At 67.0% G+C, this 12391-nt stretch overlaps 2 protein-coding genes across 2 annotated transcripts; one reads left to right on the top strand and one right to left on the bottom strand.

Moving 5' to 3' along the window:
- Positions 1-877: 877 nt before the first annotated feature.
- On the top strand, positions 878-9647 carry LOC122153645 (tyrosine-protein kinase JAK3-like). The gene is made up of 24 exons (XM_042794504.1): positions 878-959; positions 1368-1580; positions 1788-1911; positions 2036-2147; positions 2743-2888; positions 3145-3427; positions 3519-3641; positions 3738-3895; positions 4136-4247; positions 4463-4649; positions 5284-5405; positions 5496-5627; positions 5720-5804; positions 5916-6049; positions 6538-6676; positions 6764-6915; positions 7403-7553; positions 7647-7786; positions 8006-8195; positions 8276-8400; positions 8555-8727; positions 8802-8919; positions 9041-9151; positions 9231-9647. The coding sequence occupies exons 2-24, from the start codon at positions 1376-1378 to the stop codon at positions 9345-9347; spliced, it is 3339 nt and encodes a 1112-aa protein (XP_042650438.1). The 5' UTR covers positions 878-959; positions 1368-1375; the 3' UTR covers positions 9348-9647.
- A 551-nt stretch (positions 9648-10198) lies between these two features.
- Positions 10199-12352, bottom strand: LOC122153644 (N-acetyllactosaminide beta-1,3-N-acetylglucosaminyltransferase 3-like). Its single transcript, XM_042794503.1, has one exon. It carries the CDS (start codon positions 11411-11413, stop codon positions 10274-10276), a length of 1140 nt encoding a protein of 379 aa, XP_042650437.1. The 5' UTR covers positions 11414-12352; the 3' UTR covers positions 10199-10273.
- Between the last annotated feature and the right edge of the window lie 39 nt (positions 12353-12391).

The raw sequence follows: 12391 nt of genomic DNA, 5'->3' as shown, positions 1-12391 counted from the left end.
CCCCACCCTGCCCTGAACCCCAGGGATGAGCCTTGGGAGCGGGGGTTGGCCCTGACGTGGGGACAGAGCCACCCCAGGGTCACAGTCCCTGCTGAGGCATCACCGTGGGGTTGGAGGAGGGTTGCTGGTCCCCAGGGTCTGGCTCCAGCCTTGGTGGCCTTGTCCCCACCACCTGTCCCCTGGGAGAGGGCTGGGCAGGACCCCCGTCCCTGCCTTGCCCCCCGGCTTTGCCTTCTTGCCGAGCTGGTTGGAGCAACCAAAAAGGGGAAAAACAAGAAGCGTGGGCTGCCGGGCCCGACCACATCCGCCAGCGGGTGCGTGTGATGCTGCACAGCACCCGGGCTGCGCACACACCCAGCCCCACGGCGGCCCCGAAGGCACGGTGGCACCAGTGACACCAGTGGCACCCCGGGGCCAGACTGGCCAGGGCAGGCCTGGGGTGAAGGGGCTGAGCTCGTCCCAACGAGGCCGTGAGTGGGGCAGGGAGGGTCCCAGCAATGGGGTGCAGGGGGTGGGTAAGGGGTGTGCGGGCAGCACCCACCCCCTCGCCCCACGCCATGGGGTGGGACAGGACGGGGGTTGGGGTGCCCTGGCAGAGCATCGCTCACCCCCGCGGTACCCGCAGCACCGGGAGGCGGCAGGACCAGCAAAGTGCCCGGGTGCATCGGGGTGTCCTGCACCAAGTGGGGTGCCCGGGGCTCCCTTCAACCCCGGTTAGACCCTGCACCTTGGGGTGGCTCCTTTCTGCGCCCCCCCCATCCCCCCCCACCCCGTACCCCCTCTCTCAGCAGGAAGCCGCCCGCCGAGGAGGCTGCGGGCAGGAAGGAAGTCACCGAGGGGGTTTTTTGACTCGGAGCAGCCGCCTACACGAGCTCGACCCAGTGGCACAGCCCTGCCGGGGTCCCGCTCCCCAGGGCCGGTGCAGACGGGTGCCAGCCAGCCCGCCGGCACCGCAGCAGGTACCACACCAGCACGGGGAGCTTCGTGGGGTCCGGCCGGGCACAGGGATGGAGCTAAGTCCCCTCCGCCCACGCCTGGGAGCGATGCAGGGCACGGGCGCACGGCCCTGGGCCGATGGGAGAGGAGGAGAGGCCGTGGGACTTGCTGGGGAGGGTGGCTTTAGCAACGCACCCGGAGAAACGCCCTGTGTGCCTCAGTTTCCCCTTCATCCTTCCCAGGATGGGCTGAGCCCCAGCCTGGGGATGCTGCAGGCTTGGCTGCGGGGTGTTATCCTGGGGAGGATGCCGAGAGAAACGCGTGGGGAAGGACATGTGTGGGGCAAGGTCCTGCCCCACGCATGGGGGGGACACGGCACTGACACGGGGGACAGTACTGCCAGCTGAGCCCCCCCTTTCCCGGCCTCGCAGCACCCGCCATGGCCCCGCTGGGCGAGGACACCCCGCTGATTGGGGAGCGCTCCTGTAGCCTCTCCTCTGCCGAGACCGGCACCCTCCAGGTGTACCTGTACCACCGGGCACCCACCCCGCGCAGCCCCCCCGGCACCGCTGCCCCACTCCTCACCTTCACCTTCGGCGAGTACACGGCCGAGGAGCTCTGCGTCCGTGCTGCCAAAGCCTGCGGTGAGCATCGGCCCCCCGGCGCCGGTGGGCTTGGGGTGCCAGCTGTGGGCTTGGGGTGCCGGCCGTGGGCTTGGGGTGCCGGCTGTAGGCCCAGGGTGCCAGCCGTGGGCTTGGGCTGCTGGCTGTGAGCATGGGGTGCTGGCTGTGGGCTCGGGGTGCTGCCCCTGCCCGTCCTCCCTGGGGGTGACAGCACCGCTCTGTCCCCAGGCGTGCTGCCCGTCTGCCACTCCCTCTTCGCGCTGGCCACCGAGGATCTCAGCTGCTGGTTCCCCCCCAACCACCTCTTCACCGTCGACGACTCCTGCAGCCAGGTCGTGGTGTACAGGATCAGGTACAGCCTGCGGGGACGCGGCCGTCCCAGCCCCAGCTTGGCTCCCTGGGGAGTCTCTGAGGGCTGATAGGGGTTGTGCGCTCTGGGGGCCATGGTGCTGAGCCCCCTCCGTTCTCCCCATCAGGTTCTTCTTCCCCAACTGGTGTGGGCTGGGACAGTCCCACCGCTTCCAGCTGCTGAACGACCGGGCCAGCCCCATCCTGGACTACCCAGTCATCGATTACCTTTTTGCCCAGGTGAGCCCTGCCAAGCTGGTGTCTTTGTCCCCAAAACCTGGGGCTGTGGGTGGGGTTCCATGTGGCTTCTCAGCTGTGTGGTACGTGTTAACCTCAGTGCAGTGATGCCCTTCACCACCCTGGGCCATGCCACCCTCCTCCTCCTCCTCCAGCACCCACTGGCCCCTGGCCCCAATGCCTGTGGGATGGGGGTTCTGCTGCCCAGCTTGGCTGGAGCTGCTCATGGGGATCCCATGGCAGGCACGGGGCACCCCAGGTTGCTGAGATGGGGGTCACTGTTCCCCCCCCGGGCTGGTGCGGGCCCCAGGGATGGAGTCAGCAGCAGGAAACCAGAGCCCAGGGCAGGATGTGACTCCTGTGGGCACTGGGGCACAGGACTGGGGCCAGAGCCACCCCCAGCCCCACAGCCAGCCCAGCGTGATGGAGAGGTCAGTGGGGGCCACCCTAAAAGCTCCTGTTAGCCATGGCAGGGGGACAATACCGTGGCCCAGGGGGCTTGGGGTACATCGGGTCTCCTGGCTGCAGCATCCCTGGGCGGGAGATGCACCCAGTGCGGGGACCCCCCCATCCCACCCACCCCCTGCACCCTCCCCAGTCCCGCAGCGATTTCATCGAGGGGCGCGTGGCGGTGGCGCTGAGCCTGCCCACGCAGGAGGAGTGCCTGAGCCTGGCCGTACTGGACATGCTGCGCATCGCCAAGGAGCAGCGGCAGAGCCCCGATGAGGTCTTCAGCCACGTCAGGTGAGCTGGGGGCCGTGAGGACAGCCCAGCACCCCTAGGAACAGCCCAGCACCCCTGGGGGACAGCCCAGCACCCCCAGGGACAGCCCAGCACCCCTGGGGACAGCTCAGCACCCCTGGGGACAGCCCAACACCCCTTCAGCATCCCTGGGGACAGCTCAGCACCCCTGGAACAGCCCAGAACCCCTGGTGACAGCCCAGCACCCCCGGGGACAGCCCAGCACCCACCGCTGTCTCACCTCCCCATCCCTGGGCAGCTACAAGTCCTGCATCCCCGAGCCGCTGCGGTGCCAGATCCAGCAGCACAGCTTCCTCACCCGTAAGCGCATCCGCCGCCGCTTCAGCAAATCCCTGCGGAAAATCGGGGGCTGCCAGACAGACGGACGCTACCTGAAGCTCAAGTACCTGCTGGACCTGGAGCGGCTGCAGCGGCGCTGGGCCGAGGAGAGTTTCCACGTGCGTTCGCCAGGCTCTGCCGTGGCCATCACCATCCACGTAACCGGCGAGAGCGGCGTCTCCTGGAGCTGTGGCGGTTCCGAGGTGCGGGTCAGCGGCTGTGATGTAGGGGGGGGTGGGGGGTGTCCCGTGGAGGTCAGCCCCCCCCAGTCACGAGTGTCCCCCGCCCCCCCAGAGCCGCCAGCACTTCTGCGATTTCCCCGACATCGCCGACATCAGCATCAAGCAGGCAAGCCGGGAGGGTGGCCCGGTGGAGAACCGCATCGTCACCCTCACCAAGACGGATAACCGGGTGCTGGTGAGCCGGGGGGGGTGTGGGGGGAGCCCTGGTGGGGCTAGGGGGGGGCGGGGGGCCGGGTTTGGCATGGGGCTGATCCCCCTCGCCTGGCCCCAGGAGGTGGAGTTCCCCACGCTGCAGGAAGCCCGCTCCTTCGTGGCTCTCATCGATGGCTACTACCGACTGACGGCAGACGCCCACCACTACTTCTGCAAGGAGGTGGCCCCCCCCCGGCTCTTGGAGGACGTGGAGAACCAGTGCCACGGGCCCATCAGGTGGGTGCTGGGACACCACACACCCCCCTCCCCATCCCACCTTGCCATCACCCACGGGTGATAGGGAAAGAAATCCCATGGGTGGGAGCCACATCAGCGGCGAGCACCGGTGCCCATCCTCGCCGCTGGGAATGGGGAGAGCGTGGCGGCGGGGTGAGCAATGGGGGTCCCCGGGGTGTCTCTGAGAGGGGATGGGGCTGCTCCTGACCCTCCCCACCCCCCCCCTGGTGCTGGTCGCAGCTCCGAGTTTGCAGTGAATAAGCTGAAGGTGGCAGGGAGCCACCCGGGGCTGTACCTGCTGCGCCGCAGCCCCCAGGACTTCGACAGTTATCTGCTGACCGTCTGCGCTGAGGTGAGACCGGCACCGGCACCCGTGCCGTCACCGGGAGTGGGGAGGAGTGGGAAAATACAGGGCCGAGCGCTGGTGCTCGCAGGGACGGTGGCCCTTTGGGATGGGCACGGCCCTGGGGGCTGTTGTGGGCACCCACCGGGCAGGAGGGGGGTCCTGGGGTTTGGACGGGGAGGGGAGGACACCCCACATCGCTGAGCCCGGCTCTCGCCCCGCAGACCCGCTCCGGCCAGGACTACAAGCGTTGCCTGATCCGCCGAGACGAGGATGGGAATTTCTGGCTCTCGGGGGTGGCCCGGCGGTTCTGCAGCCTGCGGGAGCTGCTGGGCACCTACGGGCGCTGCGGGCTGCAGGCGGAGGGTGCCCGCATGCGCCTGGCTGCCTGCTGCCCCCCCCTGCCCAGAGGTGACACCGCCGCGCCGGGGGGGGGACACGGGGCAGGGCTGCACACGCCTGCGGCAGCGGGACGTCATGGAGTGGGCTGGGTGATGTCACGTAGCGGGTTGTGTGAAGTCACAGGGTGGGCTGCGTCACCATAGAGTGGGCTGTGTGACATCACAGAGCAGGCTGCCATAGAGCAGGCTGTGTGGTGTCACAGAGCAGGCTGTATGAGGTCACAGAGTGGGTTGTGGGAGGTCACATGGAGGGCTATGTCATCACAGAATGGGCTGTGTGACATCACAGAGTGGGCTGTGTCATAGAGCGGGCTGTATGAGGTCACAGAGCGGGCTGTGTCATCACAGAGCAGGCTGTCATAGAGCAGGCTGTGTGATGTCACAGAGCAGGCTGTATGAGGTCACAGAGCGGGCTGTATAAGGTCACATGGCAGGCTACGTCGTAGAGTAGCCTGTGTGACATCACAGAGCAGGCTGCATAGCATCACAGAGCGGGCTGTGCAATGCCAGAGAATGAGCTGCGTGACATCAGGGAGCAGGCTGTGACATCAGGGAGCAGGCTGTGCGAGGTCACTGCAAGGGCACAGCCTCCCCCCCTTCAGCCGCCCCTCACGGCTGCCCCCCCCCCCCGCCAACCTCCCCAGAAAAATCCAACCTGCTGATCGTGCGGAACGGCTGCCCCCGGCCCCCCGGTTCCCCCCCCGCCCCCCGCCGCAGCCTCAACCAGATGATGTTCCACAAGATCGACCCCCAGAGCCTCATGCAGGTACAGGGCGGGAGGGGGAACAGGGGGGCCAGGGTGTGGGGGCATGGACCGCCCCCCCCCCCCCCCCCCAGCATCCCTCTCTTGTGCCAGGGCGAGAGCCTGGGCCAGGGCTCCTTCACCCACATCTACAAGGGCGTCAAGCGGGACCAGGAGGAGGACGGTGACTACCAGACCGAGGTGGTGCTCAAGGTGTTGGACAGCAGCCACCACAACTGCTCCGAGGTGAGGCGGCGGCAGCCCCCCAAGCTGGGATTGGGGTTTGGGGGGGGGGGGGGGTCCCCACCGCCCCTGAGCCAGCCTCTCCCCACTCCCAGTCCTTCCTGGAGGCAGCCAGCATCATGAGCCAGCTCTCCCACAAGCATCTGGTGCTGCTGCACGGCGTCAGCCTCGGCAAGGACAGTGAGTGCCCGTCCCCCTCGCTGGGCACCGCCGTGCCACGGCCACGCTGCCACAAGGGCACACGCCGGACCTACCCGTGCCACGTGTGTGTGTGTGTGTGTGTCCCCGTAGGTGTCATGGTGCAGGAGTACGTCAGGTTTGGGCCCCTGGACCTCTACCTGAAGAAGAACCAAGGGGAGGGCAAGGTGACAACAAGCTGGAAGCTGCAGGTGGCCAAGCAGTTGGCTTACGCCCTCAACTACCTGGTGAGCCGAGCGTCGGCGTCCCGGGGTCCGTGTGTCCCGCTGCATCCCACGGGCCCCACGCAGCCATGTCCCACAGACCCCACACATTCATGTCCCACAGACCCCACACATCCATGACCCACAGACCCCACACATCCATGTCCCATGTCCTCTGCACCCACATCCATGTCCCACAGACCCCGCACTATCATGTCCCACAGACCCCACACATCCATGTCCCACAGTTCCCAAGCATCCATATCCCACCTCCTCCCCCCCTCCATCCATATCCCACATCTTCCCCCCTGCCACCCATGTCCCACAGACCCCCCACGCATCCCCACAGCCTCCCCCCGCCCCCAATCCACATCCCACGGCTCCCACACATCCACAGCCCCACAGCCCCACGCATCTCCGTAGGTTCACCCCCTCGGTGCCGTGCAGGGGGGCTGCCCCACGGGCTGGGGCTGTGCTAACAGTCCTGGTCCCTCTCCCCTCGCACCCCCCAGGAGGACAAGAAAATCACCCACGGCAACGTCTCGGCCAAGAAAGTGCTGCTGACCCGGGAGGGGGACATGGCCAGCGGCAGCCCCCCCTTCATCAAGCTCAACGACCCTGGAGTCAGTGTCACCATCCTGGCCAAGGACAGTAAGTCTCCGGGGTTAATCCAGCGTGCTGGGGGGGTGGCAGGGCCCCCCCGGCGGGTGCTGAGCGGGGCTGTCCCTCTCTCCCCAGTGCTGGTGGAGCGCATCCCCTGGGTGGCCCCCGAATGCCTCAGTGACCCCAAGAGCCTGGCGCTGCCGGCTGACAAGTGGAGCTTCGGGGCAACCCTCTGGGAGATCTTCAGTGGTGGCCACATGCCCATCAGCCTGCTGGAGCCCCAGAAGGTGAGGCTGTCCCGTCCCACTGCACCCCGATCTTCCTGCTGCACCCCGACCCTCCTGCCCTTTCCCTCTCACCCTGCCCCATTGCACCCCAACCCTCCTGCCCCATCTTGCTGCATCCCAGGCTCTCCTCACCCCCCCATTTCCCGGAGAAGACCCCGTACCACCCACCCCACCGTGGGATTTCTCGGCTGGCCAGAGGCTCTGCCGACCCAGGTCGTGTTGGAAAAAGGGGCATCACTCAGTGGAGATGGGCACCCATGGCACCCAGAGCCGGGGTTTCGCAGGGCTCCAGAGCCCCAGTGTGTGGTGGGGGTGGCTGCGGGGTCAGGCAGTAACCAACCCCCCCCCCTCCCCAAACTAAAATCCCACGGGTGATGCTCAGAGCAAGGGGTTTGTGCCACCCAGCGAGGTGCATGGGGGCTGGTCAGGTGCTGCACGGGGCTGGGCACCCCGCAGCCGGCCCCAGCACCCTCTCCCTCCCCTGCAGAAGCTGGATTTCTACCAGAGCAACCTCCAGCTCCCCGCGCCGAAGTGGACGGAGCTGGCCACGCTCATCGCGCAGTGCATGGACTACCAGCCCCGCCGGCGGCCCTGCTTCCGCGCCCTCATCCGGGACCTCAACAGCCTCATCACCTCGGGTGAGCCCCGGGAGGATGGGGGGACACACACACACACACACACAGCCAGGCTGCAGACCCCCACAGTGCCCTCACCGCCTCTCGCCCCCCCAGATTATGAGCTGCTCTCAGACCTGTCGCTCACCGGCGTGATGCTCCGGGACAACTTCTGGGGCTACGAGCCCCTCGCCATGTGCCAGGACCCCACGCACTTCGAGGAGCGGCACCTCAAGTACATCTCACTGCTGGGCAAGGTGAGGGGGGGCCCTGTCCCCCAAAGATTCAGTGCATGAGTTTTTGCACCCCCCCCCTTTCCTGTATCTGGGGCTCCTGGGGGGATGCTTTGCCTTCCAAAGCTGAGAATCACACGTGTGGTTTGTGCCTGCAGCCTCACCTGTGCATAGGATTTGGGGGGGGGGACGACTGGGTGCTGGGGACACACAGCACCTCACAATTGGCTCTCCCTGATTCAGGGCAACTTTGGGAGCGTGGAGCTGTGCCGCTACGACCCGCTGGGTGACAGCACGGGCGAGCTGGTGGCGGTGAAGAAGCTGCAGCAGGATTCAGCCAAGGAACTGCAGGATTTCGAGAGGGAGATCCAGATCCTGCACTCCCTGCAGCACGACTTCATCGTCCGGTACCGGGGCGTGTGCTACAGCCGGGGTGAGCACGGCATGGGGCAGGGCTCCCCATGGCATGGCGTGGGGCAGGGAGCGGGCAGCGGGTGATGGCTGTGCATGCAGGGCGGCGCGGGCTACGGCTGGTGATGGAGTACTTGCCCAACGGCTGCCTGCGGGACTACCTGCAGAAGAACCAGCCCCGCTTGGACCACAAGACCCTGCTCCTGTACGCCTGGCAGATCTGCAAGGTGAGGGGGCTGGCAGCAAAGCCGGGGGGCGGTCCCGCTCTCCTGGGGTGGGGATAGATGGGGATGGAGTGATGCCGGGGGGGTTGTGGTCAGGCTGGGATGAGCCCCCCCGGGGGATGCTGCTGGCCCCAGCGAGCGGCTGCATCCTGCACAGGGCATGGAGTACCTGGGAGCGCAGCGCTGCGTGCACCGGGACCTGGCCAGCAGGAACATCCTGGTCGAGAGCGAGACCCACGTCAAGATCGGGGACTTCGGGCTGGCCAAGCTGCTGCCGCAGGACAAGGATTATTACGTGGTGCGGGAGCCCGGCCAGAGCCCCGTCTTCTGGTGAGGGTGGCACCAAGGGGACATGGGGCTGCCAGCCCAGCTGGATCAGGTGCTCAGCATCCTCCCTCCTGCAGGTACGCACCCGAGTCCCTGGCTGACAACGTCTTCTCCCGGGCATCCGACATCTGGAGCTTCGGGGTCCTCCTCTACGAGCTCTTCACCTACAGCAACAAGAGCAAGAGCCCCTCGGAGGTGAGAACCTTCCCCCCCAGCCCAGGTCCTGCTGCCCCCACCCTGGACCCGTTACCTTCGGGATGAGTGGGGGGGATCCGGCTGTGGTGGCCTCACGGCGACGCTGTCCCCGTGCCCACAGGAGTTCCTCCGCATGATGGGCACTGAGAAGATGGCGCAGATCATCTGCCACTTGCTGGAGCTCCTGAAGGACAACCGGCGTCTCCCGGTGCCGGCTGGCTGCCCCGTGGAGGTGAGAGCCCTGCCGGGGGCTAGTGGGGGGGTCCTGAGGGCCACCCCGCTCCCCTGACGGCCCCGTCCCTTGTCCCCAGGTCTACACGCTGATGCTGAGCTGCTGGGCCTTCACCCCCAGTGCCAGACCCACTTTTGGGGAGCTGGCCCCCAAGATCGAGGCGCTGCGGGACAGCCGGAGCAAAGCCCGGGGGTAGCCCCCATCCCGGCTGGGACCCCGGCCACCGACAGACGGACACACGGCCAACGGCAACGCTTCGATGTGCTTTAACAGCCGCGGGGCCAGCGGAAGGGTGCAGCTCCAGGAGGAGGGGTGCAGCCCCCATTGTCCCCCCTCCCACCATGCAATGCCACTCTGCTTCCCCCTTCCCCACGGCCAGCAGACCCCCCACCCTGTGCGATGCCGCTTGTCTTTTACTCCCCTCCTGCCTGTTGCTGCCCCAGCCGTGGCAGGATTGGGCCTTTTTCTAGTAAAGTTTGGTAAATTTGCCAGCTGGGGTGAGGCGAGAGGAACGGCACAGGTCCGGTCACTGTGGAGCTGCTGGGGGAGAGCGGGGAGGGGTGCCAGCACCCAGCACCGCACGGCACAGCACCCCAAGGCCGGCTGCGTCCCCGGCTCTGTCCCGCTGGGTTTTGCTCCTCGCCCGCTGCTGCCGCCCTCCTGGCACAGCACGGCCCATTCCCGGGACCGAGCATCCCGCTGGGGCCAAGGCTGCCTCCACCGAGGGTCACCACCAACCTCGCAGACACCTCAGGGGCTCCGCAGAGGGACCCCCAGGGCAATGAACACCCACCCCAGTGAGGTCAGGGGTTCCCCGTCCTCCCTGTACCCTCCCACACCCCCAGCCCCCAGGAAGGCTCCAGACCCCATGTCCTCATTAACAACACAGATTCGTTTATTCTCCCTCTGGTGCCTCAGGGCTCCGCTGGCCACGGGAGGACAGATTTGGGGTAAAACCAGGCAGAAACAGGATGCGAGACGGTGGCACTCAGCCGTCCCCAGGGCTCGTCCCTGCAGCTGCCACCTACCAGGGATGCAGGGAGAGCCGCAGCCCGAGCGGCCCTCGGGTTGCACCGATGTTTTTCCCCCCACACCCCGGCTCTTGGTCCTTTCTCGGCTGCCCTAGAAGATGCTCACCCTCTTGCCGCAGAGCAGCCGGGGCTCGTGGATGGCTTGCCACATCACCACCGTCTCGTAGGGCACGAAGCGGTGCACCAGCAGCAGCTCCCGGTAGTAGCAGGGATCGAAGGGGTCAGTGTTGGCCGGCACGCCCACGCCCACGGTCCGGATGCCGGCGTGGGAAGCGGGCAACAGTCCGGCTTTCTCCAAGCACATGCCCAAGTAGACGTCGTCGATGGGGAAGAGCTCGACGTCCCGCGATTCCTGGGAGATGAGGCAGGCGGTGAAGCCGGACATGAGCATCCCGCCGCCGGCGCAGTAGGGTGGGTACCGCTCGGAGGCCAGGAGCTGGGTGGGCACGAAGTACTTGCTGCGCTGGAGCCGGACGGGGCTGGTGTTGACAAAGAGCTGCCCCACCATGAGGTGCTGCTCCCCGGAACCCTGGGCAGCCAGCGCGAAGCGGACGACGTTGTCCGTGTTGACGAAGACGTCGTCGTCCCCGTTGAAGACGAAGCGGACGCCGGGGCAGTGCTGCTCCAGCCAGGCGTGGAAGAGCACTTGCTTCAGCGTCAGGTTGAAGAAGGTGTCCCTGAAGTCCCACTGCAGCACGTCCCCGTGCTCCCGCTGCTCCAGCCGCAGCAGCTGATTGAGCTTCTTGGCATCCCGGGTGCCGGGGGCCACCCCCACAAGGAAGACTCGGCGGATGAAGGCTCCTTCAAAGCTCCTCTCCTGCCCCCAGGTCTTGCGGATCACCTCCCGCCGCTCGTAGTTCACCGGTGACGACTTAATGGCCAAGAGGAGGAAGATGTTGGGGGACCCCTCGGGCCCCCCGCACTTGCCGGGAACGCCGAGCAGCACCGGGAAGGACCGGCAGTGTTGGTACCGCAGGAAATCCTGCACGTGGCCGGGAAGTTTGGCGAAACCGGAGATGTTGTGCACCGAGGCGTTGGCCACGCATGGGGCAGGGGTGGGCAGAGCCCGGGGCAGGGGGAGCCTGGGGGCTGCCTGGGGGCTGGGGGGGGTGCTGTGCTCGGGGGCCACGCTGGGCAACAACTGGTCATCGTGGTGGAGCAGGTAGCAGAGCCCCAGGAGCCCCACGGCGACCAGACCCCCCAGTTCCAGCCTGTAGCAGCGCGGAGTCATGCTCTGCAAGAAATGGGGAGTGGGATTCGGAACCGGTCATCCCTGCAGCCCCCAGGGAACCCCCACCCGGAGAGGTGCCCCGGGCCGGGGCACGGCATCCTTCCCTGCAGAGCCAAACCACAGAGCTCCCAGTACACAGTGGGGAGATCTCCCCACACCAGTTACACTGTGCCACAGGTAACCGGTTTGCTGCCAGGCTGGGCAGGGCACCCTTGGGTGCAGGGCAGAGTCCAACTCCTCCGGCAGCAGACCCCAAAAGAGAGCAATAAACTGCTGGTTCCGGGATGGGGCCGTTCTCCTTTAGGAGAGCAAACACAGAGTGCAACCCCAAAACCTGGGGTCAGCAAGGGTGTGCAGCCCCCCCAGGACCCGCTGGTGTTGGGGGGGGGGGGGTTACCCTAGGACTTACCGCTGGCTTGAGGCACGGGGAGGGGGCGGCAGGGTGGTCGCTCTCAGAGGTGAAGCACCGGGACAGGGGTCCCCCGGGCAGCATATGGGGACCCCGGTAAGAGCCTGGGCGCCGCTCATCCACCAGCACCGCGCAGAGCCCAACCAGATGGGGACAGATCCGGCCAGCCCTTGCCCGAGGCAGTGGCACCACCCCAGCATCCCCAGGAGCGCCGGCGCACCACAAAAAAAGCCCTCAGCCCCCCCCAAGAGACCCCCCTCAGCCCCCCCATACCTTGTTGCAGAGCCAGCTCGGGGCCATCCTCACACTGGGCCTCTCCCTGAGCCGGGAGTGCCGCAGCCCCCCAGCACAGGGATCTGTCCACCTGTCTGTCTGTCCGTCTGCCCACCCCTTTGCCCGGCCGCCCGTCACAGGTGGGGCAGTGGCACCCACGGGTGCCAGAAAAGGGCTCAGTGAAGCGTTGCCACCTCCCTGCCTCGGTTTCCCCCGGCCCCGCAGCACCGGAGCGCCCCCCGGGAGCCGCAGCACATCGGCTGAGCCCCGTTTCCATGGAGCAGCCTGGAGGCCCT

This window comes from Tyto alba, unplaced genomic scaffold, assembly GCF_018691265.1.
Source record: "Tyto alba isolate M040663 unplaced genomic scaffold, T.alba_DEE_v4.0 Super-Scaffold_20000042, whole genome shotgun sequence".
NCBI classification, from domain to species: Eukaryota; Metazoa; Chordata; class Aves; order Strigiformes; family Tytonidae; genus Tyto; species Tyto alba.
The sequence above is the reverse complement of the archived record's forward strand: the minus strand, read 5'-3'. Positions and strand labels throughout refer to the sequence as shown.

Excerpts from the sequence above, each read along its gene's own strand:
- LOC122153645 (XM_042794504.1), top strand. The coding sequence starts at position 1,376 with ATGGCCCCGCTGGGCGAGGACACCCCGCTGATTGGGGAGCGCTCCTGT. Across the intron at positions 1,581-1,787 it reads CCGTGCTGCCAAAGCCTGCG|GCGTGCTGCCCGTCTGCCAC; the intron begins GTGAGCATCGGC and ends CTCTGTCCCCAG. Across the intron at positions 4,650-5,283 it reads CTGCCCCCCCCTGCCCAGAG|AAAAATCCAACCTGCTGATC; the intron begins GTGACACCGCCG and ends CAACCTCCCCAG.
- LOC122153644 (XM_042794503.1), bottom strand. The coding sequence starts at position 11,413 with ATGACTCCGCGCTGCTACAGGCTGGAACTGGGGGGTCTGGTCGCCGTG.